The 24,108-nt window shown below is 55.9% G+C and overlaps 2 protein-coding genes across 20 annotated transcripts in view; one reads left to right on the top strand and one right to left on the bottom strand.

Moving 5' to 3' along the window:
- The window catches only part of FZR1 (fizzy and cell division cycle 20 related 1), a 30,661-nt gene extending 23,807 nt beyond the window's left edge, over positions 1-6,854 (bottom strand). For 8 of the 13 annotated variants that reach the window (XR_013408805.1, XM_077977061.1, XM_077977062.1 and 5 more), the window contains exon 1: positions 6,691-6,854. The gene's annotated coding sequence lies outside the window, so the exon portion shown is untranslated. 13 annotated transcript variants of the gene reach the window in all.
- A 145-nt stretch (positions 6,855-6,999) lies between these two features.
- On the top strand, positions 7,000-23,071 carry DOHH (deoxyhypusine hydroxylase). 7 transcript variants are annotated; one of them, XM_015122453.3, is made up of 5 exons: positions 7,000-7,151; positions 16,333-16,677; positions 19,133-19,209; positions 21,539-21,776; positions 22,225-23,071. In XM_015122453.3, the coding sequence occupies exons 2-5, from the start codon at positions 16,404-16,406 to the stop codon at positions 22,542-22,544; spliced, it is 909 nt and encodes a 302-aa protein (XP_014977939.2). In that variant the 5' UTR covers positions 7,000-7,151; positions 16,333-16,403; the 3' UTR covers positions 22,545-23,071.
- The last annotated feature ends 1,037 nt before the right edge of the window (positions 23,072-24,108 follow it).

Below are 24,108 nucleotides of genomic sequence, written 5' to 3'. Positions count from 1 at the left end.
GGAGACGTCTGACTAAGGATCACTGGATGGCGGTGACAGAGCCGGGGGACGGGCCGGCTCACAGCCCCTCGCAGGTCCCAACCCCTGCAAAGTTGCAAAATGCTCCTGCCTGAGAGGTCCCAGGTGCCCCCAAACCACCTGTGAGGCCCTGGCCCAGCTGCCTCTCAGGGAGCCCTCTCCTCGTGTGAGAGACAAGGGACTCTGCTGGGTGCCTGTGCGTGATGTCCAGCCATCCTCTGCAGGGCTGGGGAGAAGCACCAGATGAGAAAGACCCCCCAAAGAAAAATGGGGGGTGGCCCAGCTATCCGCTCTCTGCTTTCACTGGATCTGGGAGTTTCTGGGGGACTTTGCCTCCTGCCCTGCACCCAGGAGTGTCCTTCATGAAACATGGCTTCACAAGCATCACTCATCCCACTGATCTCATTCCCAGCGGCTCCTCAGAAGAGGACTCCAGATGGCTCTCTCGGGTCCCATTTGGATGCCCTCAGTGTCATGATGCAATTAAGGGGGCAGCCGTGCCAGCCACATAGATGGCCTTGTCAGAACATGTGAGCCCCCCACCAGCACCACACCACCCAGCACACGAGGCCCTCGGCCCTGCAGCTCCAGGGGCCCAAGGCAGGTGAAGCACCCAGATACCCTTATTGCCAGCCCTCCCTGTGTCCTCCCACAGAAGTAAACCAAGTCCCGTGAAAAGGTTCTAGCAGGGTCCATCAGAAAGAGTGTGGGCTTTCGACGGGACCAGCCCAGGCTTTGAGTCCCTGGTTCAACCCTTCCTGGCCACGAAGCTTTGGACAGCTTCACCTCTTGGGAGGTCAGTCTCCTCATCAGTCATGCAGGGATAGCGCTGTGCACCCAGGAAGCTGTGAACTCAGGCACGACGTCTACAGGGCGGCAGGCATCCAGCCTGATCCAGAGAAGGTGCTTAGTGAGAGCTGGCTGGGCCCAGGACTCCCAGCTGCTGGCTGGGCCCGGGACTCATGACAGGTGCACGAAGGTCCCCAGACTGCTCCCTGCTCCTTCATCCTTGGGCATAGGGGTGCCTTGGCAGCCAGGATGCTGCCCCAGTGACCTCCTGGCCACAGACCACAATACTTATCTCCTCCCATGCTGCCCCCGTCAGTCCCAGAGAAGAGGAAGGACATCAGAGAAATGGGGCTTCTAGGGCAGGTGGCCGTGGTTGCAGGGGTAGACCGACACAGGGGAGAGGTGGACTCTGGACCAGAACCAGAGGCAGGGCCTAGCAGAGAGACCGCTGGGGCACAGAGATCTCTGCAGGGAGCAACCCCCACCTGCGGAAGAACAAGCTGAGCTGGCGGCCTCTGACCTCTACGTACACAAAGACACAGCCAGGAGTAGCCAGGGGAAAAGGGTGGGGCCCAGACCCTCGGCGAGGGACAGTGCGCCTTCCAGGGTCCCGTGTGAGCCACGGCGAGGCCCGTTACTGCTGGGGGCTGGTGCATGGGCCCCGGGACCATACCCCGCGCGCATCATTCATTCATTTACTCACGCCGCCAGCTGCCAGCCGCCGCCTCCCCACCAACCAGCCATGTGCCATGTGGGTTCTAGGTGACGACCCAGGCGCTGCAAAGCAGAGCCGAGCTGCTGTCCCCCTGGGTGTGCAGTCTATTTTTCTTTTCTTGTTTTTAAAACACAGAGACGAGGCTCAGGGTCTCCCTATATTGCCCAGGCTGATTTCGAACTCCTGGGCTCATCAAGCAATCCTCCTGCTGAGGCCTCCCACGTGCTGGGATTCCAGGTGTGAGCCTCTGCACCTGGCCGGCAGGCAGTCTAGAGTGAACAGCAGTCTAGAGTGGACGAGAAGCATCCCCAGGGTCTTCTCAGCCAGCAGCCCTCACCCTCTTCCCTGTGTGGGGGCGGCTCCCACATCCGGCCTACTCCAGTGAGAGCTGCTCTCCACACTTCCAAATGGTGCCTGCAGATGAAAGACCCGAGGTTTCCCATCTCCAGCCTCCTGGTACCACCGAGCACCCAGAGCCCTGTCTGACTTGGTGACACCTTCAGACCTAAAAGACACCCGGGTCTGCAGCAGCACAGAAGGCTGCAGTGCCCCATGCGAGGAGGAAGGCAGCGCGGCACCAAGCCTGCAGCCTCTCAGGATCGGATGGAGCCCCGTCAGGTTCCCGAGGCCTGCACATCTCTGCATCTCTGTCTGTGTCATGCAGCTCCCACCCACGGGTCCCAGGTGAGGTGAGGCGGCAGCAGGAAAAACCCAGTCCAGGGAGCTCAGGGCAGGGGTCCCAACCTCAGCACTGGGGACATCTGGGCCGGATCCCGGTCCATGGTGGGGAGTCCTGGGCTATGTGGGGCACTGGGCAGCATCCCTGGCCCCCACCCACTCCATGCCAGGAGCGCCCCCCAGTTGTGACAATGCACAGAGGTCCCAAAATGTTGCCCAGTGTCCTGTGGGGGCAGAGTCACCCAGGTGGGGAATGTATGGATGAGGGGGATCCTTAGGTGGAAGAGTTGTTCCCCAGGGCAAACAGACCAGCACTGGCCTCCCACACTCCTCAGCCCTCTGGTGAAAGCAGACAGATGCCCGCTGCCCACCCTCTCTCTGCTCCCATCATCCTTCCACCACTGACCCAGCGGCCTGCAAGCCTGGTGGGGATGAGAATACAGAGGTCCCCAGGCCAAATCTGATCTGGGAGAGAGGAAGACTCACAACAGAAAGGAACGTGTGCAAAACGGCACAGGAATCTGAACGGCCTGCCTGCCACTCTCCAGAACCCAGCAGTGAGGCCAGGCATGCTGGCTCTGCCGCTAATCCCAGAGCTTTGGGAGGCTGGGGCAGGAGGATCACTTGAGCCCAGGAATTCAAGACCAGCCTGAGCAACATGGTAAAACCCCATCTCTACAAAAAATACAAACCTTAGCCAGGTATGGTGGCGCACCTGGAGTCCCAGCTACTCTGGAGACTGAGGTGGATGGATCACCTGAGCCTGGAAGGTCGAGGCTGCAGTGAGTTGTGACTGCACCAATGCACTCCAGCCTGGGCAACAAAGCGAGACTCTATCTCAAAAGAAAAAAATCAGAACTGTGCAGCCATTTGGGAAGGCTGGGGTGGAGGGGACACACTGGGGGCAGGAGGACAAGGTGGAAAGGTTGGAAGGCAGGTCTCTTGAGCTGGGCTCATGGGGGTGACACCATCAGACACGATCGGCTGGCGAGAGGAGGCACCAGCGCCTCAGTCACAGAGCAACAAGGACGGTCGCCACACAACCACCAGCGCCTGCCTCTTTGTGGCCGCTCGACTCACAACAGGCAGATACTGGAAACTGCACCGGTGTTCACTGAATACGGAGATGCACAAAACCCGGGCCTCCACACCACAGAACATGACTCCGCCACGAAAAAGAGCAGGGCTCTGTCTCAGGCCATGGCCTAGACACCTTGAGGACATCACGCTCAGTGAGAGAAGCCAGACACGAAAGGCCACACAATGTGGGATCCCATTTCTATGAAACGTCCGGGACAGGCCCAGCCACAGAGGTAGGGGAGACAGGTGGTGGTGGCGGATGGGGTCAAGGCCGGTTCCTTCCTGGGGTGATGAGAATGCTCTAGGATTGGACAGAGGGGATGGCGGCCCGAGCCTGTGAACATATAAAAACCAGGGAACTGCATGCTCTGAAGCAGTGAATCATGTGGCAGCAGAAATGTATCCAAATAAAGCTGCTACGAGCAAAAATTAAAGAAAGAAAGTAAGAAGGGCCAGTGAAGAAGCCCGAAGGAAAAACCAGACGGAGTAGGAAGCCGAGAGAGCGGGGGTGTTCACTGTTGGGGCGGCGTGTCATTCGTGGTCAGTGGTGGCTGCGTGACTGAATGAGGCGCGGCCAGGAAGGCTGCCTGTGCGCCCCTCATCCCATCCATGAATGAGGACACTGAGGCAGAGGAAGGCAGTCACCTGCCAAGGCACACAGGGACCTGGGGCTGCTGGGGACATGAACGTCCCTGGACGAGAACCTAAGTGGCCCAAGAAGGGGCTCTGTCTCTGTGCTGAGTGCAGTGGCTGGGGAGAAGAGTGACATGTGGGCAAGGCAGTGACAGCTGGAGTGGACAAGGAGGTCACTGGTGACCACAGGGAGGTGTTGGGGGCAGAGGAGAGATGAGGTCAAACATTCCCTTTCCTGCTGGCAGGTGCCCGGGTCCCTGTGGCAGCGCCAGCAGGGGATGCGCTGCTGGCAAGCACATGGCCCAGGGCACTGCACAGGCCGGGGGCGGAGCGGGCACCAGGCAGGCGCACTCGCTGCCCTCATGGGGCTCACAGTCCAGACACTAGGGACAGGCTGCTTTCTGTATTGGGGCCGTCCTGGGCACAGTGGGGCACTGAGCAGCACCCGTGGCTCAAACACAGCCAAGTGTCCCCTGGGGACAGAATCGGGCGGTGGAGAGCTTTGCTCCAGGAGAAAGGAGTGACAGGGCTGGGATCGGTGAGTTCCTAGAAGACCAAGCCCCTGGATCTTCACCTCTGCCAGGAGTTCCCGGGAGCAGCCCTTCACACCCTGACTTTCCATCCTCTCCCCTCTAAGTGACACCAAACAAAAGGTCCTCAGAACCAATTCCATTCTGGGCCTCCCAAACCCACAAGTTCTCAGTCTACAAAACCCCCTCACCAGAAGTCCCATTAAACAGTAGGTGATTTGAAAATCAACATAAGGCCGAGTGCGGTGGCTCACACCTGTAATCATAGCACTTTGGGAGGCCGAAGCAGGAAGATGACCTGAGGTCAGAAGTTCAAGACCAGCCTGGCCAACATGGTGAAACCCTGTCTCTACTAAAAATATAAAAATTAGCCGGGCGTGATGGCACACACCTGTAATCCCAGCTACTCGGGAGGCTGAGGCAGGAGAATCACTTGAACCTGGGAGGCAGAGGTTGCAGTGAGCTGAGATCACGCCACTGCACTCCAACCTAGAGCGAAACTCCGTCTCAAAGAAAAAAAAAAGAAAAAAGAAAAAAAAGTAAAAGAAAATCAATGTAGCCCCACCTTGAAACCAATTAGGCTTGTTTGTTTCTAGGAACTCGTCCTTCAAACCCCAAACCCCCACCTCCACCCCCACCACTGCCTGCAGCCAGGGCGCAGGTTCTGACATTTGACCTGGGAAGCAGTCACAGGGGCAAATTGGCGGGCACCACCTTGCCAAGATACCCCTCTCCAGTAAAGTACCGGGCTTGACTTTGAGCAAATGTCTGCACCCTTAGCAAAACCCTCTGCAACCCAACTCCGCTCGCTGTGCAAGGCGCTGGGCAGCAGCCAGTGGCCAGCACACCTGCCTCCACTTGGGATTCCGAAGGAAGTAACAAGCGGGTGTCGCCAAAACACACAGCGGCCCCTGACACAGAAGGAGGCCCACGCGGAATTCCGCAAGACAGACGGTCCCAGATACATCCACTCCAGGGACCAAACCCAGGCGATGTCATCAGCTTCTATCCCCACCCCCACGCCCAGAGAGCCCACCTGGCCTTCACTTCAAAGGCCCCACAGGCTGCCCTCACGCCGGGGGTGTGTGTTCTGGGTAGCTGATTTTCCCTTAGGTAAACCACCCTCCTTCAAAGCATATAGGTTGGGATGGGGGCCTCACCACGGGGAGGCATGAGGTCATCGCCCGGTAGACTGGGGCAGGGCGGGGGAAGGAGGCGCCCTGAACCGGAGGATGAGTTTGGGGTGGAGAAAACAGGGGAAAAAACAAAACAGGTTTAGGCTGAACATCTGCACATTGGGGGGTCTCAGGCCATGGGGTGGGGACGGGTCCGGACGGTGGAAGGGGGGCAGGAGGGAGTCACGGGTTTGAGTAGGGGTAAAATGGCTCTGAATGGGGGACGCACTCCATATTCTAGGGATCCGAGATGGCCAGGCTTGCGTTTGGAAGAAGACACCGGGCAGGACGGAGGTTCAGTTTGGAGGAGGGAGGACTTGTGCACAGCTAGCTCGTCTGAGGCTTTGGTGGGAGAGCTGGATTTGGGGGGAATGGGGGCTGGCAGGGGGCACGCTGGGAGGGTGGGGGAGCAGAAATCAGAGAGACGAGGTGAGACGGGGACACCCATGCACTCAACCCGTACCTGCGGGGACTCGTGGACACAAGTGACCCCAGACATAGGTTTCCGGGTGTCCCGGGCTGGGACTGCATTTTACTGGGGCGAGGGGCTGGTTGGGGCCTGGGCGAGCCATGGCACACAACAGGCTCAGCCATGGTGGGGGGCTTCATGTGGGCAGGACCCAAGCTGGGAGGGTCTGAACTGGAAAGTCCCGGGGATGACAGGCCAGGGAGAAATTACCCGGGTTAGGAGGCGGGGTCTGCTGTTCTAGGGGTGCGCAGTGGGGTCCCCTGGTTGGGAGCGCAGAGTTCAGCCTATTTTCAAAAGAATGGTGGACGCTGACTGCGGCTGCGGGGAGGTCACGACTTGCAGGTGGCTCGGGGTGGGGGTCACGGCAGGCCCCGACGTGGGGGGACGCTGGGATTTGGGTGTTAACTCGGGAGACGGGGATGCTGAGGTCACCCGGGCCTAGTGCGGCCTGGGAGGCGGCATTCGAGGAGACTCGCGGCCCCTGGAGGGGCCTGAGCTGGGGTGGGGGTGGCAGCCTGCCCCGCCGTCTCGGTTTTGGGGGGTCGCAGTCGAGCTCCGCCGCTTAGGGCCCGGGGGGCGGGTCCCCGACCCCGGTCGCCTCACCTGGCTCGCTCCCGTCGCTCGCTGGCTCCCGCCGACCCCGCCTCTCCCGGCACCGCACAGCGCCCGCCTCCGGCCCCCGCAGCTCCCGCAAGCCCGGCCGCAGCCGCCGCTGACGGGCTCCCGGGCTCCGCGGTCCCTAATATGGCGGCGGTCGCTCCTCCGCTGCCTCCCGGCTCCCTCCCTCCGCCGCGCGCGCCCAGCCGGCCGCGCGCACCCCCGCAACCCGGCCACGCCCCCACGCCGGCGCGCGGCGAATCGCGGCCACGCCCCCCGCCTGCCCCACACCTCGCCAGGCTCTGCCCACTCCGAGTGGCTGCGCCTGCGCGCGTTGGGCATCTCGGGAGGACGTGACGTCTCCCGCGATTCGAATCAATACAGGAAGCGCGGCTCCACGCGTTGCCCAGGGCAACCGCGACCGGAAGAGGACCGGCCAGGTGCTAGACGTTGCAGAAATGGCTTTGGTAGGTTGAGGGTGTGGTTCCCACTGGGGACAGTCGCGGAATGGGGCGCCCCAGGGCAGACCCTTCCTAGGGCAGATTGAAGCCAGGCACACCACAGTGCGGCATTGACGTTGAGCCTAACGAGCGCAAATAGGACCCAACACCAGGTGCGTGTGCCGAACGTAGAAACGTCACTGCTGAGAGTCATTCATTTATTCAACAAGCATGCATTGCGCTCCTACTAAGTGCTGCTCCTCCAGGCCCCAGTGAGACAGCAGGAAACAAAACAGGTGTTTAGGCCGGGTGTGGTGGCTCAGGCCTGTAATCCCAGCACTTTGGGAGGCCGAGGCGGGCGGATCACCTGAGGCGCGGAGTTCAAGACCAGCCTGGCCAACACAGTGAAACCCCGTCTCTACTAAAAATAGAAAAATTAGCCGGGCGTGGTGGCGCATGCCTGTAATCCCAGCTACTCGGGAGGCTGAGGCAAGAGAATCCCTTGAACCCAGGAGGCGGAGGTTGCAGTGAGCCGAGATTGCACCACTGCACTCCAGCCAGGGCGAAAGAGCAAGACTATGTCTTGAAAAAAAAAACCAAAAAAACAAAAACAGGTTTCAAAAAAAAATTCTGGGCCGGGCGCGGTGGCTCACGCCTGTAATCACAGCACTTTGGGAGGCGGAGGCAGGTGGATCACCTGAGGTCAGAAGTTCGAGACCAGCCTGGCCAACATAGTGAAACCCCGTCTCTACTAAAAATACAAAAAATTATCCGAGCATCGTGGCAGGTGCCTGTAATTCCAGCTACTCAGGAGTCTGAGGCAGAAGAATTGCTTGAACCGGGGAAGCAGAGGTTTCAATGAGCTGAGATCGCGCCATTGTACTCCAGCCTGGGCAACAGGGCAAGACTCCATCTCAAAAAAAAAACAAGGTTAAACATAGAATTTCCACATGACATAGCAGTAACACTCCTAGGTATCTACCTAAGAGAAATAAACATGTAACGTCCATGCAAAAACTCACACACCCATGTGCATGGCAGCTTTATTCTTAACAGCCACAAAGTACACACAACCCAAATGTGCATCAACAGATGAATGGAAAACGCTCCATTCATACAATGACACGGTATTTTGCAATATGAGACAATGAGGCTCTGACACAGGCTACAACTTGGATGAACCTCGAAAGCATTGTGCGCAGTGAAACAAGCCAGACACAACACAGTGAGTGATTCCATTGATATGAAATGTCCACATAAGCAAATTCATAGAGACAGGAAGTGGATTAGTGGTTGCCAGAGGCTGGAAGAGGGGGATCAGGAGTGACTGGAATGAACTTTATTTTGGGGGGGTTGATGGATATGTTCTAAAATTGATATGATGGCCATGCACCTGGCTCACACCTGTATTCCCAGCACTTTGGGAGGCCAAGGTGGGCAGATCACTTGAGGTCAGGAGTTCGAGATCAGCCTGGCCAATCTGGTGAAACCCCGTCTCTACTAAAAATACAAAAATGAGCCAGGTGTGGTGGCGCGCACCTGTAGTCCCAGCTACTCGGGAGGCTGAGGCAGGGGAATCACTTGAACCCGGGAAGTGGAGGTTGCAGTGAGCCCAGATCATGCCACCACACTCCAGTCTGGGCGTCACAGCAAGACTCCGTCTCAGAAAAAAAAAAAAAAAAAAAAAAATTGATGTGATGATGGCTGCCTGACTCTGAATATACTAAACACCACTCAATTATCACGTAACACGGATGAATTGTACAGTATGTAAACTATATCTCAATACAGCTGTTATTTAAAAAGTTCTTGCCGGGCACAGTGGCTCGCACCTATAATCCCATTGCTTTGGGAGGCCGAGGCAGGTGGATCATGATGTCAAGAGATTGAGACCATCCTGGCCAACATGGTGAAACCCCGTCTCTACTAAAAATACTAAAATTAGCTGGGCGTGGTGGCGCGTGCCTGTAATCCCAGCTTCTCAGGAGGCTGAGGTAGGAGAATCACTTGAACCCGGGAGACGGAGGTTGAAGTGAGCTGAGATTGCACCACTGCACTCCAGCCTGACAACAGAGCAAGACTCGGTCTCAAAAAAAAAAAAAATTCCCCTTTGTCTGGAGCTGAGTTAAGGAGAAAAGAGAACAGGGAATAGGAGGCGGCAAGAGGTTACGGTTTCAGATGCAGTGCTCGGGGATGGTCTTATTGCAAACACGATGTTTTAATAAAGATCTGAAAGAGGAGCCAGGCGCGGTGGCTCACGGCTGTAATCCTGGCACTTTGAGAGGCCGAGGTGGGCGGGTCACTTGAGGTCAGGCCTTCAAGACCAGCCTAGCCAATATGGTGAAACCTCATCTCTACTAAAACTACAAAAATTAGCCGGGCGTGGCAGCAGGCCCCTGTATTCCCAGCTACTCGGGAGGCTGAGGGAGGAGAATCGTTGGAACCCGGGAGGTGGAGGTTACAATGAGCTGAGATCGCACCACTGCACTCCAGCCTGGGCAACACAGCAAGACTCTGTCTCAAAAGAATAAAGATAAAATAAAAGAGAGGAGAGGGAGATTCTCACACAGAAACACAGAGACAGACACACAGGGGTCAAGGCCAGGTGATGACAGTGGCAGAGATGGGAGTGACGAAGCCACAAGCCGAGCAACACCAAGGATTGGCGGCCACCCCCAGAAGCTGGAAGAGGCAGGAAGGAACCTCCCCTGGGGCCTCCAGAGAGGGCACAGCTCTGCAGACACCTGGATTCCAGACTTCTGGCTCACAGGGACTTGCTCAATCTTAGAGGAACCACAGAACAGAAGGCACAGGCGTGGTTCTTCCTTGCTGTCAGTTTCTCGCAGGTCTGCAGAGGCCAGATGCCAAGTTCTCTGACTTACACAGGCCTTGCTTTTGGCTGAGGCTTTGATATCTGTGTCCTGCACCCTGGGATTATCTCCTCCCGGGGAGCATCCTTGGGGCCAATCATACCTGGCACCCTGTCCTTGTAGCCTTCCTGAGTCAGCACAGCTCCTGGTCCACAGGAAGTCCTCTGTAAACAGCCGGAACCACAAACATGTTGAGGTGACGTCCTCGCAAGGCGGCTGAGGGCTGCAGTGAGGCCTGTTATCTGCAGTCAGCTTTCCAACACGTAGGAAGGCAATGCAATAATTAAAAAAAAAAAAGGCCGGGCGCGGTGGCTCAAGCCTGTAATCCCAGCACTTTGGGAGGCCGAGACGGGCGGATCACGAGGTCAGGAGATCGAGACCATCCTGGCTAATACGGTGAAACCCCATCTCTACTAAAAATACAAAAAACTAGCCGGGTGAGTTGGCGGGCGCCTGTAGTCCCAGCTACTCGGGAGGCTGAGGCAGGAGAATGGCGTGAACCCGGGAGGCGGAGCTTGCAGTGAGCTGAGATCCAGCCATTGCACTCCAGCCTGGGCGACAGAGTGAGACTCCGTCTCAAAAAAAAAAAAAAAAAAGGGGGTGGGCTGGGCGCGGTGGCTCACGCCTGGTATCCCAGCACTTTGGGAGGCCAAGGCAGGCGGATCACAAGGTCAGGAGATCGAGAGCATCCTCGCTAACATGGTGAATCCCCATCTCTACTAAAAAAATACAACAAATTAGCCCAGTGTGGTGGCGGGCGCCTGTAGTCCCAGCTACCAGGGAGGCTGAGGCAGGAGAATGGTGTGAACCCAGGAGTCAGAGCTTGCAGTGAACCGAGATTGCGCCATTGCACTCCAGCCTGGGTGACAGCAAGACTCCGTCTCAAAAAAAAAGGGGTGTCAGTTCTACAAGGCCAGACACTGTGTCTGTTTTGTCCTGTGTTCTCTGTGCCAAGGACACTGTCCAGCATACAGTAGTTACTCAATAAATATTTGTGAATGTTGTCTTAACCTAGAAGTTGGCTTTCCAAAGGGATTTCTTTGCTATGCACAGCATTTTATGTTTTTTCATTAATTTTTATTTAATTTTTTTTTTTGAGATGGAGTCTCGCTCTGTTGCCCAAGCTGGAGTGCAGTGGTATGATCTTGGCTCACTGCAACTTCCGCCTCCTGGGTTCAAGCGATTCTCCCGCCTCAGACTTGATGCTGCTGCCTCAGACTCCTGAGTAGCTGGAATTACAGGCACCTACCACCACGCCCAGCTAATTTTAGTATTTTTAGTAGAGATGGGGTTTCACCATGTTGGCCAGGCTGGTCTCAAACTCCTGACCACAGGTGATCCACCTGCCTTGGCCTCCCAAAGTGCTGGAATTACAGGTGTGAGCTACCGTGCCCAGCCATATTTTTTTAATTAATTGCTCACTTTTTTTTTTTTTTTTTTTGAGACAGAGTCTTGCTCTGTCACCCAGGCTGGAATGCAGTGGTGTGTGTGATTACAGCTCACTGGATCTTTGAACTCCTGGACTCAAGCTATCAAGCCTCCTGAGCAGCTGGGCCTGCAGGCATGAGCCACCACACCCAGTTGATTTTTTTTTTTTTTTTTTTGAGACAGAGTCTTGCTCTGTTGCCCAGGCTGGAGTGCAGTGACAGGATCTCAACTCACTATAACCTCTGTCTCCCAGACTCAAGAGATTCTCCTGCCTCAGCCTCCCAAGTAGCTGGGATTACAGGCTGAGCCACTGCGCCCAGCTAAATTAAAAAAAAATTTTTTTCTGTTGAGACGGGGACTTATTACATTGCCCAGGCTGGTCTTGGAATCTTGAGCTCAAGCAATCATCCTCTCACCCCACAGCCTCCCAAAGTGCCAGGATTATGGTTACGAGCCACCACTCCTGGCAATCGCCCACATTTAAAAAATGAGAGATTGTAAGCGGGGCACAGTAGCTCACGCCTGTAATCCCAGCACTTTGGGAGGCCAAGGCAGGTAGATCACCTGTGGTGAGGAGTTCAAGACCAGCCTGGCCAACATGGTGAAACCCCGTCTCTACTAAAAATACAAAAAGTTAGCTGTGTGTGGTGGCAGGTACCTGTAGTCTCAGCTACTCGGGAGGGTGAAGCAGGAGAATTGCTTGAACCTGGAAGGCAGAGGTTGCAGCTAGCTGTGATCGTGCCACTGCACTCCATCCTGGGCGACAAAGTGAGACTCTGTCTCCAAAAAGAAAAGAAAGAGAAAAAATTAGGCGAGGTGTCATGCGTCTGTATCCCAGCTACTAGGGCAGCTGAGGTGGGAGAATCGCTTGAATTTGAGGCTGCAATGAGCATTGAGTATACCACTGCACTCCGCCTGGGTGACAAAGAAAGACTCTGTCTCTAAAAAATAAATAATTTTTAAAAAGAAAGAAAGAAAAGAAAAGATCAAAAGCATAAATACATAAAAAAGCTCCCACGGGGGCAGTAAAGATGAGTGAGCTGATTGGATTCTGACTCTGTTTAAGAGGGAGAGTCTACAGGACTGTGGATGGATAGGATGATGAGGTGAGAACAATTAATGTGGGGTTCACCTCTCCAGCTGCTCCTCTCAACACCTGTACTCATCCTTAGGATCATTTTTCTAAATTCCCACATCCAATGCATCTACAAATCCTGTTTGTTTCTTCTTCAGAATTAATCTGGCACCTGCATATTTCTGTTCTCTCTGCTTCTTTCTTTATTTTTTGAGACGGAGTTTCGCTCTTGTTGCCCGGGCTGGAGTGCAATGGCACAATCTCGGCTCACCGCAACCTCTGCCTCCTGGGTTCCAGCGATTCTCTGGCCTCAGCCTCCCAAGTAGCTGGGATGACAGGTATGCCCCAACACGCCTGGCTAATTTTGTATTTTTAGTAGAGACGGAGTTTCTCCATGTTGGCCAGGCTGGTTTCAAACTTCCGACCTCTGGTGACCCATCCAGCTCGGCCTCCCAAAGTGTTGGGATTACCGGTGTGAGCCACCGCACCCGGCTTCTTTCAGGTCTTTCTTCAGATGTCACCACCTCACATTCTGGCCACCCTTCCTGAAACTGCTCCCCCTATCCATACACCGCCCTTGGCTACCGAATTTTTTTTCTCGTTAGCCTTTTTCACTATCTAATAGGTATTGCGTTTACTTATCCTGTTATTTTCTGTCTCCGTAATAACACTGTGAGGCGTACGAGGGTAAGGGCTGCAGGCTGTCTTGTCCTCGAGGTCCATGTACTATTTATTACATACGTGAATGAATGAACGGCTACATTTCTTCGTTTTTTTATTCCTCATCTACTTAGGGTTCCAGCTCCCTGTGCCCATTGGCCACGCCTCTGGAGTCTGACCACGCCTAGAAACACTGCGCATGCTCCGTCGCTAGCCAGCCCAGGCTCGGCGCAGAATCGGCAGAAACCATTCTCACTTCTAGTACCGCAGTGGGGGGGGGTTGGTGATAATTTTTTCCCGTGAAAGGTCATACGTTGCCCGTCCCGTTCCCCGAGGAATGCACTAGGAATACCGTTCCTGTGCTTGCATGAGCTATGGCACCAGCACCGACTCTGGCTTCCGGGCCTCTGTCCTGCACGGGAGCCTCTCACTAGGTCTCCCCCGGGGCTACGTTGGTGCCGTCCGGCACGGTCACGTGGGCGAGAAAATGGCGACCCCCAGACCGCACTGCGAGCGTCGCGGCAGGTGAAGCGGTGGTGGCGGAGGCGTCCGCGGGAACTGGCCGGGCCGACGGGCCCTGAGTCTCCAGAGCTCGGTGAGGCGTCCCGGAGGCGGCGATCACGGTGCGGGGCCCGGGTCTGGCGGACGGTGGCACTGGGAGCGCCTCGTTAGGGAATCTGTTCTCAGGGATTCGTTGGCTGTGGATGGGGCCGGTTAAGGGGTCTCGAGTCCCGGCGATCTCTTTCCTCTGGGATTTTTTACATGAAAGAGTGCCTGCCTCACGTCCTGAAGCTCCTATGTCGTACGGCTGGGTCTCGATGGTCCCCAGTGCCCTGCCAGCTCGCACAGGCCTGGCCTCTGTGGTTTCTGATGATCCCTCTTTAAAGGTGTCACTCTCCAGTGATGGTCACCTGTGCTTAGGTGGCTACACCGCCCTCGTCAGGCCCAGGCAGCCTTGCTGACGCCACTGTTAACCAGCGAGGGCTGCCGGCATGCCATAGCCTGCCTGTCCTGAGATGAAGCATCTCTCCAGGTTTTCAGCATCCTCCAGGTTCTCATCCTCCAGGTTCTCAGCCCTTCTCCCCTCCTTGGCTGTGTTCTTTCATCCTAAATCATTCAACAAAGCGTTGGCGGTTTAGAGCCCGACTCTGGAGCCAGACTTCCTGGATTCCTAACTCTTCACGCTGCTCCCAAGCAAGTTCCCAAGCACAGTCCCAAACTGTGCCTCAGTTTCCTCACCTGTAAAATGGGGACAATCTTAGTAACTACCTCATAGGGTAGTGATGTGGATTGAATAAATTAATGAATGTAAAGAGCATGGAGTGCCTGGCGCATAGCAAATGCTATGTAAGTGTCAGCGGCTATTGTCATGGTTATCGTTTTTATTTATCTATTTTGAGACAGGGTCTTGCTCTGTCACTTAGTCTGGAGCGCAATGGCACGATCTCAGCTCACTGCAACGTCCGCCTCTCTGGAGTTCAGGCGATTCTCCTACCTCAGCCTCCCGAGTAACTGGGATTACAGGCACCCACCACCATGCCCAGCTAATTTTTGTATTTTTAGTAGAGATGGGGTTTCACCATGTTGGTCAGCTGGTCTCGAACTCCGGAACTCAGATGATCTGTCCACCTCGGCTTCCCAAAGTGCTGGGATTACAGGTGGAGCCACCGCGCCCAGCCGGTTATTGTTTTTATTGAGTCCCTACTGCGTGCTGGTCATTGCACTAAGTGCTGGGAATACAACAGTGACCAAGATAGACTCAGTCGCAGCCTTCAGAGTTCTATTCTGATGAGGGATAAGGTCAACCACAAACAACTAAACCAATAATTTCCAATATGATATCTAGGAGTCTTCGGTGCCATGGAGAAAAATAAAGTCGAGCAAGCGAAAAGAGATGAAAGACAACATTGTCCATTGTGATCAGGGAAGGCTTCCATGAGGAAGTGACATTTGAGACCCAGGAACGTGAGAGGAGCACGGGTGTTCCTGGACCAAACTGAGGGTCGGGCTGCTATTTCTCGTGGTCCAATAACAAGATGCAGATTAACTGGGGAGGAAGAGAGTTTTTATTTCTGTAACCAGTTACAGGGAGAAGGCCTGGAAAATATCGCTAGACCAACTCAAAATGACAAAGTTTTCCAGAGCTTATATACCCTCTAAGCTATACATCTACATGTAAGTGTGCATTCATTTAAAGACATAAGTGACTAACTTCTTTTAATCTATAAGATCTGAATCCTGAAGACCTTCCTTTGGAACCTCAGTAAATTTACTTAATCTGAATGGGTCAAGGTGCTGAGGTAATTGCCCTTAACTTGTCTCCTGCTAAATCATGGAGGTTTGGGGAGTTCTTCAGACACCCAGTAAAACTTGTTTAATCCTAAACGGGTCCCATTAAGAATTCCTTCATTATTGGCTGGGAGCGGTGGCTCAAGCCTGTAATTGCAGCACTTTGCGAGGCCGAGATGGGCCTTCCGATCCCCTGAGATCGGAAGTTCGAGACCAGCCTGACCAACATGGAGAAACCCCTTTTTTTTGTTGTTGTTGTTGAGACAGAGTCTCGCTCTGCCGCTGGGGCTGGAGTGCAGTGGCCGGATCTCAGCTCACTGCAAGCTCTGCCTCCCGGGTTTACGCCATTCTCCTGCCTCAGGCTCCCGAGTAGCTGGGACTACAGGCGCCCGCCACCTCGCCTGGCTAGTTTTTTGTATTTTTAGTAGAGACGGGGTTTCACTGTGTTAGCCAGGATGGTCTCGATCTCCTGACCTCGTGATCCGCCCGTCTCAGCCTCCCAAAGTGCTGGGATTACAGGCTTGAGCCACCGCGCCCGGCCAGAGAGAAACCCCATCTCTACTAAAAATATAAAGCCATGAATATCGGGTGGGGATTGCTAGGGGCATTCTGGGGGTCAGCTGTCCTTCTGGCTGCTGTGTGGAGAGCAGACAGTGGAGGTCATTTCTGATAGGCCTATAGGCGAGAGGCAGTGCAGAGACTGAGGCCCAGAGAGAGAAAGCAACTTATGGAACGCTGCACAGGTAGTGGGGGGTTGGAGCTGAGCTTTCAGCCCAAATGCTCAGGTTGGTCAGTGGGTAGGAAGTTGCCCCGCCCAGATCCTAGGAACAAGCCAACGAGCTGGTGAAGGGGGCTTCTAACCTGAGCTCTCATTTTTCTGCTGTAGGTTCTCACACGCCCGCGTCCCGAGGTTTAGCCTGAGCAGGGTTGTGGAAGGCCGGGGCCCATCACAGCACGATGGTGACGGAGCAGGAGGTGGATGCCATTGGGCAGACGCTGGTGGACCCCAAGCAGCCCCTGCAGGCCCGCTTCCGGGCGCTGTTCACGCTGCGCGGGCTCGGTGGCCCAGGCGCCATTGCCTGGATCAGCCAGGCCTTCAGTGATGATTCCGCCCTGCTCAAGCATGAGCTGGCCTACTGCCTGGGCCAGATGCAGGATGCCCGCGCCATCCCCGTGCTGGTGGACGTGCTGCAAGACACCCGTCAGGAGCCCATGGTGCGCCATGAGGCAGGTGAGCACCTGTCTGTGTCCCAGGCACCTGCTCCCTCCTGCCTGACCTCTTCATGACCCCATGTGTCCCCATTCTCACTCAGGTAATAAATATCAGGGTGGCCAACTGCCCCAGAAGGCACCACATAGTAAATACCTGCAGCTCTGCAGCCAGACAGCGATTCAGCGAAGCCAGCGTGGGTCGTCTGTCACTAAATGGCTAAGGTTGTGTGCCCAGACAATCCCAACTGGGTGGGGGGCAGGGGCAGTGGCTCAGGCCTGTAATCTTAGCACTTTGAGAGGCCCAGGAAGGTGGATCGTTTTAACTCAGGAGTTCAAGACCATCCTGGGCAACATGGCAAAACCCTGTCTCTGGAAAAAATACAAAAATTAGCTGGGCACGGTGGCATGCACCTGTAGTCCCAGCTATTTGGGAGGCTGAGGAGGGAGAATTGCTTGTGCCTGGGTAGTCAAGGTTGCAGTGAGCCGTTCCAGCCTGGGCAACAGAGTAAGATCCTGTCTGTAAAAAAATAAAAAACAAACTTCATTTGTAAATGCTGAGATTTGAATTTCATATAAATTCCACCCATCAGGAAGTACTCTCCCTTTGATTTTTTGTTTTAAACCATTTATTTGTTTGTTTTGAGTCAGAGTCTCACTCTGTCACCCAGGCTGGGGTACTGTGGCGCCGTCTTGGTTTCCTGCAACCTCTGCCTCTCGGATTCAAGTGATTCTCCTGCCTTAGCCTCCCAAGTAGCTAGCATTACAGGTGTGTGCCACCACGCCTGGGTGATTTTTGTGTTTTTAGTAGAGATGGGTTTTGTCATGTTGGCCAGGCTGGCCTTGAACTCCTGGCCTCAAGTGATCCACCTGCCTCGGCCTCCCAAAGTACTGGGATTACAGGCGTGAGCCACTGCGTCCAGCCTTAGACCCTTAAAAGTGTTTTAAAAATCAGTTTTTACTCATATAAAAACAGGCGACAAGCCATAGATCCCCACTCCTAACGTATGTTAGATTTACTCCACTCATTGGACATACCTTTTTGAGCACCTACTGTATGCCAGGCTCTGTCACGTATGTGAGAGTCAAAACAGTGACAAGACAGATACAAGCCAGGCATTGTGGCTCACGCCTATGGTCCCGGCTACTTAAGAGGCTGAGGCAGAAGGATTACTTGAACCAGGGAGGTTGAGGCTGTAGTGGGGCCATGATCGCACCACTGCACTCCAGCCTGGGCAACAGAGCGAGACCCTGCCTCAAAAAAAAAGGACTGTTCAGGTCAGGTGCGGTGGCTTCCACCTGTAATCCTAGCAATTTGGGAGGCTGAGGCGGGTGGATCACCTGAGGTCAGGAGTTCAAGACTAGCCTGGACAACATGGTGAAACTCCGTCTCAACTAAAAACACAAAAAAATTAGCGGGGTGTGGTGACGGGCACCTGTAATCCCAGCTACTTCGGGAGGCTGAGGCAGGAGAATCACTTGAACCCGGGAAGCGGAGTTTGCTGTGAGTGGAGATCACGCCATTGAACTCCAGCCTGGGCCGCAAGGGCAAAGCTCTGTCTAAAAAAAAAAAAAAAAAAAAAATGGACCGTTGTAGCAAGGGACCTAGACAGGAAAGGAAGGAAAGGACGCCAGTGACTCAGGTAGTTGGCGCGTCTGTGTCACTGAGATTGTTTCTGTGTTTCTGTAACCAGTGAGTTCATTTGCAATTAGCGCGTGGGAGGTGCCTGACACAGAGCGTGTGTTGGCGCAACAGGGACTGACTCTTCCCGGCAGAGGGAGCCTTTCAGGCAGGTGCACAAATGCAAACTGCAACCTTCAGGAAAGGCAAAAGCTACCAGCTCAGCTGCCTCACAGGCAGGGCCCTTGAACTCGATTCTGAAAAAAATAAAATGAACATCTGCACCCAGAGCTCTGCAGGGAGCCGCCGCCAGCCTAGCTCCGACCTGGGCTTGCTACGCCTGCACTTGCGCCTGCACCCGAACCCACCCAAGTGCAGCACCAGTGGCCCCAAAGTGGAGTCTCCAGCCGGCAGGCCTGGCCTGTTTGGGCATTTTTTGTTTGTTTTTTGTTTTTGAGACAGGGTCTCACTGTGTCGCCCGTGCTGGAGTACGGTGGTGTGATCATAGCTCACTGCAACCCTGACCGCCTGGGTTCTTGGAACTGCTTGTCAGCTGTGATCCCGAGTTGCAGGGACATACTTGTCTCCCTGTCTCATGGTGCGGGCCGGGATCGGGTCCGTTTTGCTCTGAGCAACAGCCGGTGCGGTTCCAGGCAATGCCTAGCTCTGGGGAGGGGATGCTGATTGGTCCAGCGGGGAGCCTGTACCCACTGCTGCTCCAATCAGCCATGGCCAGAGGCGGGGCTTCCCCACAGGGGCAGAGCCGTGGGAGGGGTGTCCTCTGGTCCCACAGGTAGCCGGGCATTTTCCACATATCCATCCCACTAACGTGAACTCTCTGGCTGCTGCTTCTCAGGGGAGGCCCTGGGGGCCATCGGGGACCCGGAGGTTCTGGAGCTCCTGAAGCAATATTCCTCGGACCCCGTCATCGAGGTAACCAGGCCCCCGCTTGTCTCCCTGCCAGTCTCGGGTCCCTGGGAAGCCCTAGCCAGCCCTGCCCCAGCCCTGGCCTGGAGCAGCCTCAAACCCTCCCCATCTCTGATTGCCAGGACCACCATTTGGCCAAGGATGCCCCAGGGATGAGGGAGGCGAGGGCAAGAACCCGGACAGACACTTGCTGAGCCCCATTTGGCAAAACGGCGACAACCAGCTTTGCTTACCCGCTTCCATCCTGGGCCTTGAGCCCCTGAGCTGGCCTGACCCCCTTTCTCTGAACCCCCACGTCCAGTCCCTCTGCCAAGACCCCTCTGAACCCACCCAGTGCCCTCTACCTCTGATACCTTGCCCGGGCCCACCAGACCTCTTCAGGGGTCTCTGGCTTCCTTCCAACATTTCTTCTTGTTTTTCAAAATAACAGCTTTATTGCCAGGTGCTATGGCTCACGCCTGTAATCCTAGCACTTTGGGAGGCCAAGGCGGATGGATTACCCAGCCCCGCGTAGCTGGGACTACAGGCGCCCGCCACCTCGCCCAGCTAGTTTTTTGTATTTTTTAGTAGAGACGGGGTTTCACCGTGTTAGCCAGGATGGTCTCAATCTCCTGACCTCATGATCTGCCCGTCTCGGCCTCCCAAAGTGCTGGGATTACAGGCTTGAGCCACCGCGCCCAGCTAGGTTTTGTATTTCTAGTAGAGACGGGGTTTCACCATGTTGGCCAGGCTTTTTTTTTTTCTTTCTTTCTTTTTTTGAGAGAGAGTCTCGCTGCAACGCCCAGGCTGGAGTGCAATGGTGGCACAATCTCCGCTCACTGCAACCTCCGCTTCCTGGGTTCAAGCGATTCTCCTGCCTCAGCCTCCCCAGGAGCTGGGATTACAGGTGCCCGCCACCACGCCTGACTAATTTTTGTGTTTTCAGTAGAGATGGGGTTTCACCATATTGGCCAGGCTGGTCTTGAACCTCTCACCTCAAATGATCTGCCCACCTTGGCCTCCCAAAGTGTTGGGATTACAGGCGTGAGCCACAATACCTGGCCTATTCTTTTATGTTCAGGTGGATCACCTGAGGTCAGGAGTTCGAGACTAGCCTGGCCAAAATAGAGATACCCCGTCTCTACTAAAAATAAAAAAATTAGCCTGGCGAGGTTGCGGGCACCTGTAGCCCTAGCTACTTGGGAGGCTGAGGCAGGAGAATCACTTGAACCTGGGAGGGGGAGGTTGCAGTGAGCCAAGATCGCACCACTGCACTCCAGCCTGGGCGACACAGCGGGCATAATCTTCTTTATAGTAATACCCATTATAATCAGAGGCTTTGGGAATTGGCTAGTGCCCCTAATAATTGGTGCTCCTGACATGGCATTCCCCTGCATAAATAACATAAGCTTCTGACTCCTTACCCCCTCTCTCTTGCTACTACTCGCATCCGCCATAGTAGAGGCTGGCGCCCAGGACACCTTATCTCTGTAAAGAAAAAAAAATAATGAAACAAATTTTTTTTATTAGTTTTTTCTTTATAGAGGCGAGGTCCCACTCTGTCACCCAGGCTGGTCTGGAACTCCTGGGCTCAAGTGATCCTCCTGCCTTGGTCTCCCTAACTGCTGGGATTATGGGCATGAGCCACTGCCTCCGGCCCCGTCCTTCCTTTCTGTGGCTGAGTCACGTTCCGTGGTGTAGACGGCTCATGCCGTGTCAGTCCACTCACTGTGGCTGATGCTTGGGTTATCTCTATTTTTTAGCCATTATGAGTCACGCCGCCACGGACATGTGTGTACATGTGTTTGTGTGGACATGCGTGTTCCTTTCTCCCCTGCCACTCGTCCACATCCCACCCTGACCCTCAGTCTTTCCTCCTCCGGGGCAGCAGCGGGTACGTGTGACCCTCAATTCTGCTGTTCTGTTCCATGCTTAAAGCTCTCACCGTGTGTCATCACCTTTAGAACGAAATCCCAAGCCCTCTCCATGGCCCGCAGGCCTTACCTAGTCAGGCTGGGCCCTGCGTGTCCCGTTGGCCCTCACCCCTCCCGCAGGGTCCTGCCTCAGGGCCTTTGCACCTGCTTCCCCATCCCCGGGTCTCCACCTGACTCCCTCCCTAAGCTGGTTGAGGTCTCTGCCTCCACATCACCTCCTCCCTGAGGCCCTCCCCAGCCCTCCAGCTGTCCCCATCACTCACAAGTCAGCCACCCCCGCTGGCTTACCTCCTGCCTGGAAGGATCGGTTAGTTACCCTGCCAGTGGCTCTCTCCCCTGCTAAGCTGCCATCCCGGGGGGATGGGGAAGGGCCCCCGTGGACCCCCAGGACCAACTGCTGTCTGCCTACTCCCTCCCCGCAGGTGGCCGAGACCTGCCAGCTGGCTGTGCGCAGGCTGGAGTGGCTGCAGCAGCACGGCGGGGAGCCGACGGCAGGACCCTACCTCTCCGTGGACCCTGCCCCGCCGGCTGAGGAGCGTGACGTGGGGCGCCTGCGGGAGGCGCTGCTGGACGAGTCCCGGCCGCTCTTCGAGCGATACCGCGCCATGTTCGCCCTGCGCAACGCGGGAGGCGAGGAGGCCGCCCTGGCGCTGGCCGAGGGTGAGGAGGGGCTCCTCGGGTGGGGTCCTGGGCAGTGCCTCGCTGTGAGGTTCAGTGATGGCATCTGTGCAGTGGGACCGCTGCCTGCCCCAGGGAACGGCGTACCGGGCCTGGCCCCAAGCATTTCCCATGGGGCCTGTTAAGAACCCGTGCGAGCGTCCCTGGGTCCCCACACCTCCCAGCTCTTCCCGCCCCCATAGCTGCGGTCAGTTCCCCTGGACAGCCCTAATCACTGGGGCTGGGGGAGGGGCGTCCTCAAGATAGAGCACTCCAGGTTGGGCATGGTACCTCACGCCTGTCGTCCCAGCACTTTGGGAGGCTGAGGTGGGAAGATCGCCAGGACTTTGGGACCTGCCTGGGCAACATAGCAAGACCCCATGTCTTAAGAAAAGACAGAGCTCCCCTTCCCACCTCTCCTGGCCCCAGCGAGTGCCCCTCTCCCCTGCAGGCCTGCACTGTGGGAGCGCCCTCTTCCGCCACGAGGTCGGCTACGTCCTGGGACAGCTGCAGCATGAGGCGGCGGTGCCCCAGTTGGCAGCTGCCCTGGCCCGGTGCGCCGAGAACCCCATGGTGCGGCACGAGTGCGCGGAGGCCCTGGGCGCCATCGCCCGGCCCGCCTGCCTGGCCGCGCTGCAGGCTCACGCGGACGACCCAGAGCGCGTGGTGCGTGAGAGCTGCGAGGTGGCTCTGGACATGTATGAGCACGAGACCGGGCGAGCCTTCCAGTACGCGGACGGCCTGGAGCAGCTACACGGGGCCCCCTCCTAGGGCCCCGCCCTCACCTGGGGCTCCCTGAGGATTCTTGAGGGCCGCTCCTCCCCCGCAGGGCTTTGGCGTCTAAACTGAGTGTGTGTGTGAATCGGTGTCATCGCTTGTGTCTTGCTGGGTGCACGGTTGCTGTCCTTCTCTGGGACCCAGGAGCTGCCTTTGTGCTGTGACTCCCTGAGTCCACTGGCAGCTCCCCGGGGCCTAGCGCAGGGCTGTAGGGTGGAAGTTTCCAGGTTCAGGGGTGGGACTCTGCGGGAGGCTCTGGGATGCCCGGCTCAGGACAGGGGAGGATTGCCAGGGAAGCCAGGGGCAGAGCTGGAGCTCTTGGAAGAGGCTGGCATTATGGTGGCTTCAGTTTCACTAGGAATGAGGCCCAGGGTCTGGGGGCCTCTGACTCCCCCACCCCCAGGCCTGGGCAGGGATGGGGTGGTGGTCCCTGAGTGGGTCAGGTGGGGCACAGCGGCCAGGGAGGGACAAGCAGACCCCACAGCGCTGCCCAGATGGAATATTAAATTATTTTTGCCAAACATTGACTCCTGAGTGTGTTGGGTGAGGGGAGCGTGGGAGGGAGGGAGAGGTGGGGGCTTTCGGGAAACGTTGCCCAAGAGCGTGTGCCCAGCCAACTCCCTCCAAGGGGGCTCTGGGGAAACCGCCCTCCAGCCTGGCCCTTCCCGGACCCCCATCTTCTCCCAGCTCCTCCGTGTGTGGCCAGGGACAGCCCACTTACCTCTCTGTAAAATGGGCATAGCCGTAGAATCACAGGTGCACAGCTCCTGGTCTGCAGCCAGAGAAGCCAAAACCAGAAGACAGGCGGCCAAACGCGACGGGAACCGACTGTCCACTGAGCAGTGTTCTCCACCGGAGTGCTCCATCCTGCCCGCGGGTGTCAGTTTCGCTTGTCATGGGGTGGGGGGGGGCGCGGTGTGCAGCTGGCGTCTAGTCAGAGTCGGGGGAGGCCAGTGATGCTAGAAGACACCCTCCAGCACTCAGTCTCCACAACAGAGAATGATCCAGCCCCAAATGAGTGCAGAGGTTGAGACACCTGCCTGAAAGTCACGTGTTTGATTATAGGTTTTTAATTTTAATTTATTTTATTATTATTTTTGTTGAGATGGGATTTCACTCGTTACCCAGGATGGAGTGCAATGGTGCGATCTCGGTTCATTGCAACCTCCACCTGCCAGGCTCAAGCATTTCTCCTGCCTCAGCCTAACAAGTAACTGGGATTATAGGCATGCACCATCACGCCCAGCTAAATTTTTTTTTGTTTGTTTTTTTTTTTTTTTTTTTGAGATGGAGTCTCGCTCTGTCACCAGGCTGGAGTGCAGTGGCGCGATCTCGGCTCACTGCAAGCTCCGCCTCCCGGGTTCACACCATTCTCCTGCCTCAGCCTCCTGAGTAGCTGGGACTATAGGCGCACACTGCCACACCTGGCTAATTTTTTGTATCTTTAGTAGACACGGGTTTCATCATGTTAGCCAGGATGGTCTCAATCTCCTGACCATGATCCGCCTGCCTCAGCCTCCCAAAGTGCTGGGATTACAGGCGTGAGCCACCACGCCCA

Source organism: Macaca mulatta, chromosome 19 (assembly GCF_049350105.2).
Source record: "Macaca mulatta isolate MMU2019108-1 chromosome 19, T2T-MMU8v2.0, whole genome shotgun sequence".
NCBI lineage: Eukaryota > Metazoa > Chordata > Mammalia > Primates > Cercopithecidae > Macaca > Macaca mulatta.
The sequence above is the reverse complement of the archived record's forward strand: the minus strand, read 5'-3'. Positions and strand labels throughout refer to the sequence as shown.